Source organism: Vollenhovia emeryi, unplaced genomic scaffold (assembly GCF_000949405.1).
Source record: "Vollenhovia emeryi isolate VEMERY1.0 unplaced genomic scaffold, V.emery_V1.0 DF947632.1, whole genome shotgun sequence".
Classification (NCBI taxonomy): Eukaryota; Metazoa; Arthropoda; class Insecta; order Hymenoptera; family Formicidae; genus Vollenhovia; species Vollenhovia emeryi.
The window spans coordinates 1-1634 of record NW_011958734.1 but is presented as its reverse complement, the minus strand read 5'-3'; the positions used below and the strand labels follow the sequence as shown (position 1 = coordinate 1634).

General features: G+C 31.9%; 1 protein-coding gene across 2 annotated transcripts; it reads right to left on the bottom strand.

Moving 5' to 3' along the window:
- Positions 1-178: 178 nt before the first annotated feature.
- LOC105557923 (aminopeptidase 2-like) lies at positions 179-1634 on the bottom strand. Of its 2 annotated transcripts, none has more exons than XM_012005336.1 (2): positions 1561-1634; positions 179-682 (listed from the first exon to the last, which is right to left on the bottom strand). In XM_012005336.1, exon 2 carries the CDS (start codon positions 659-661, stop codon positions 179-181), a length of 483 nt encoding a protein of 160 aa, XP_011860726.1. In that variant the 5' UTR covers positions 662-682; positions 1561-1634. The 2 variants fall into 2 exon arrangements, with proteins under 2 accessions (XP_011860726.1, XP_011860720.1); XM_012005330.1 differs by having other exon boundaries at positions 1498-1626.

Below are 1634 nucleotides of genomic sequence, written 5' to 3'. Positions count from 1 at the left end.
TATTGCATCTATGCAATTCCCTATCAATCTAATTGTTAGAGGCCTAAATGCTTTGTATTACTTCTTACGTAAATTAAAGATTTTGGTACGTTATGGTGATGGTAATTACAAATATAATGAACGTTATTATAAAAATATTACGTGATAATTAAAAACTTTGAAATTTTTAAATGTATACTCACACTTTATCTCCGTTTTCGTTAATGTATGATGTTCTGAAGAAGCCATGCAATTCGTCGTTTAGAATACCGACGAATTGTACATATAAACTGTAAATTCCAAGGGGTAACTCGTCATCAAAATGAAAGGTTAAGATTTGTGTTTCATTGTTATAATTATGAGCGGTCGGTGCGTAGGTAATTATGTCACTTCTGACCACTGACGTCGCTTCTTCATTTATCGTCAAGTCCAACGCGTGCAAACTTAAGTCTCGCGTTGCACGACGAACCTCGATTATGATGTGAGATTTACCATCGAAGGTAAAATTATCCTCTTCAATGTAAGGTATTAATTCGATGCCGTAGTGCACCGGCACAACGTTGTCTGGTAAACGGTAATTGACCGTCGCGCTCGAGTTATTTTCTGAATTTCCGTCAACAGGAAGAGCCGTTATGGCGGTGAATATTAGGCCGATATTTACTAATACTTTCAGAAACGCCATACTAATCCTCCTTTCGAATACCTGCGCGGACCGTAATTCATAAGAAAAGGAAAAAGACAATTACATCATATTGCAATATCTTTTCTTAATTCCATTTTTAATTATTATTTTTCAATAAAGTGATTTTTGAGGAGAAAGGTTGATACGTATAAATATTGACAATATTAAAATTTTGTCCGACTTAATTTAAAGGCTTAACTTCTACATAAAGAGATTATAGAAATTATCTTTGTATTTCTAACTTTAACAGTAGGTATATACAAAATATACAAAATTGTAAATGAAAAATGACTTTTATAATTTATATATTTGCAATATGTTGCCGTATGATTAGCCCAATCTGCTAAATTCTAATAAACACAATAAGATTCGTTGTTTTTAGTTATATTACGGTATTAAACATACAATACCGACCAAAATTATATCACCTTCAGGTTTTCAAAGCACTTTCGTCACAGTGCATCTAGTGTGCTTAAATTTTACAGTAAATACCTGATAACATGTCTTGTATTATACATAAAGGGTAATGAAATATGACAAAATACATTATGATTTTCGAATTTTTCATTCGTGCACTTTAAAACTAGTTATGCTCAAAAAATCAGAAGGTGATACAATTTTGGCCGGTACTGTACATATTATAGGAGGTTTTCGTGTTTATGTGTGTATAATAGAAATGAACATACAGATAATGTCGCGCTTATCAAGAATGTATATCGATATCTGAATTCGTGATAATTATTGAGGCCGAAATATCAGCGAGATAATTCTTGTTATAATAAATTTTTTGTGCGTTGCAATTAATTTTTCTTTGTTGTCAGTACGATGAATATTACCTTGCTCCTTTATATATTTGCGAGAATACAATTGCCAAAACGTTACAGCGGTTTATAACTTACCACTTGATAGTAAAACGTCTTAACTTATGAAGAGAAATGGCTCTAGTCTCCTATTTATAACATTCGGTATGATT

Coding starts and splice junctions, on each gene's coding strand:
- LOC105557923 (XM_012005336.1), bottom strand. CDS start 661: ATGGCGTTTCTGAAAGTATTAGTAAATATCGGCCTAATATTCACCGCC.